The sequence below is a fragment of the Camelina sativa genome, chromosome 4, assembly GCF_000633955.1.
Source record: "Camelina sativa cultivar DH55 chromosome 4, Cs, whole genome shotgun sequence".
NCBI classification, from domain to species: Eukaryota; Viridiplantae; Streptophyta; class Magnoliopsida; order Brassicales; family Brassicaceae; genus Camelina; species Camelina sativa.
In genome coordinates this window covers 29929918-29931741 of record NC_025688.1, presented here as the reverse complement: position 1 = coordinate 29931741, position 1824 = coordinate 29929918, and the positions used below count along the sequence as shown (strand labels likewise).

General features: G+C 40.8%; 2 protein-coding genes across 2 annotated transcripts in view; both read right to left on the bottom strand.

The window, feature by feature from the left end:
- Positions 1 to 227, bottom strand: part of LOC104783353 (SWI/SNF complex subunit SWI3A) — a 3100-nt gene extending 2873 nt beyond the window's left edge. The window contains exon 1 of the mRNA XM_010508501.2: positions 27 to 227. Coding sequence (XP_010506803.1) covers positions 27 to 84 — 58 coding nt within the window. The 5' untranslated portion in view covers positions 85 to 227. The remainder of the gene's footprint in view (positions 1 to 26) is intronic.
- On the bottom strand, positions 478 to 1818 carry LOC104783351 (60S ribosomal protein L7a-1-like). The gene is made up of 4 exons (XM_010508497.2): positions 1566 to 1818; positions 1091 to 1389; positions 918 to 1010; positions 478 to 812 (listed from the first exon to the last, which is right to left on the bottom strand). Exons 1-4 carry the CDS (start codon positions 1786 to 1788, stop codon positions 681 to 683), a joined length of 747 nt encoding a protein of 248 aa, XP_010506799.1. The 5' UTR covers positions 1789 to 1818; the 3' UTR covers positions 478 to 680.

Here is a 1824-nt window from a genome sequence, read left to right as displayed (position 1 = left end):
AAAAAAAAAAAAAAAAAAAGACATACTGGATTGAGCAGGGATGGTGTAGAGCTCGAGCTCTGCGCTTGAATCAATGGCTTCCATGCCCGTTAACCCTCACCCTCCGATTCCCTCCAAATCACAAACACACGCACTCAGATGAATCTCTCTATTATCCTAGTCGACCAAAATCGTTCAAGTGAACCGAAATATCAAAAATTAGTTAAGGGTCAAATTTCCGAAAAAACACATACGACGGGAACCTGGGTCTCAAATATATGATTTAAACAGGGCCTGACTTAAATCAGCCCACTTGCTTTCTTTTTACCCATTATCAGCCCACTTGCTGTTATCTTTTTTTTTTTGGTGAAATCCTCTTTTTTTTTCCCCCCCCTTTGGTCTCACTCGGCTAATAATTACAATTTCGTGTAAATCTCACTGTTTTGTTTAATGATTCCAAATTTCCAAAAGACAAAAGTTACGAATACAAGTAGTATCTACTTGGCAGAAAAATTTCTTAAGTGGTTGACAGACCAAAAGAAAAAGGATCTTGGAAAACATTGAAACTGAGAGTGCCAACATTGATAAAAAAACAAGAGTTCAGCTAAAAAGAGAGTATTTCAAGAGACGGCGAAACAAAAAAGCTCTATTAAGTTTTACGAATCCGAGCCAAAAAAAGGCACACACACAAAGCAATCCTCTCAAGTCATCCTTTGTGCTGCCTCCTTCGCAAGCACTCTTTCCTTGGCCTTGGTCTTAGCCTGAGACTTGGATCCCATTATGCCTCCTCCCCATTTCTTCCTGTACTCCTCGAACTTGTCGTTGAAGTTAGCCTATAGACCCCCAAAAAAAAAAAAAACCAAGTGTCAAATTTCACAAGAGTATATATGTTTCGCTGTCAAATTTCTGTTCTATTTGTCGGAAGAAACTATTATTACCTTGATAGCCTCAAGGATTTTGCTGAACTCTAGCTTGTCCTCGTTCTTGACAGTGGTCAAACACAAGCAAGCAGCAGTCTTTTGGTGGACAACCTGAAAAAGTAAAGAGACAGAGAAATTAAGATAAAACTCTCCATGCTAACACCACCAGAGAGACGTACAACAACACATACCGCTCCAAGACGAGATTTGCCCTTGACAATGCAGTACGGGACTTCCATCTTCCTGCAAAGAGCAGGCAACCAGACAACCAACTCAATGGGGTCGACATCATGAGCGATGACAACAAGTTGAGCCTTGTTCTGCTCAATGAGGTAGGTCACATGGTTGAGGCCATATTTGACAACAATGGGCTTCTTAGACTCGGAAGGCTTTCCCTCAGCTTCAGCTTGAGCTTTCTTGAGAAGACGCTCTTTCTTGGCAGCTTTGTCTTCTGGCCTATACTTAAGAAGGACCTTAAAGAGGTTGGTGGCTGCAATCATCATCAATACAGAATATAGTCAGGCACTGAATTAAGAGAGAAAATATACAAAACATACCCAAAGTCGTTCGTCTCAATAAAGTTGCCAGAAACTGGCAAATGTTTCAATAACAAAAAACTAACAGCAGCAAGTCCAAAACAATGAATGGTGTTTGAAGAAGACATACCAAGATTCTTGTCAAGAGTCTTGGTAAATTGGTTAAGAGCTGGTGGGACCTTCAACCTCTGCTTAAGGATCCTCTTCTGCCTTTGAAGACGGATAGATTTGGGCCATTTGATGTAGCGAGTGAGATCCTTCTTAGGAGGCAATGCTCCACCAATACCGAATTGCTTAGGCCTCCTCTCAAATAGAGGGTTAGTAACTTTCTCCTGGGATACATCAGAATTCATAACACAAATCTTCAGCAAGAAAACCTTAGAAGGATA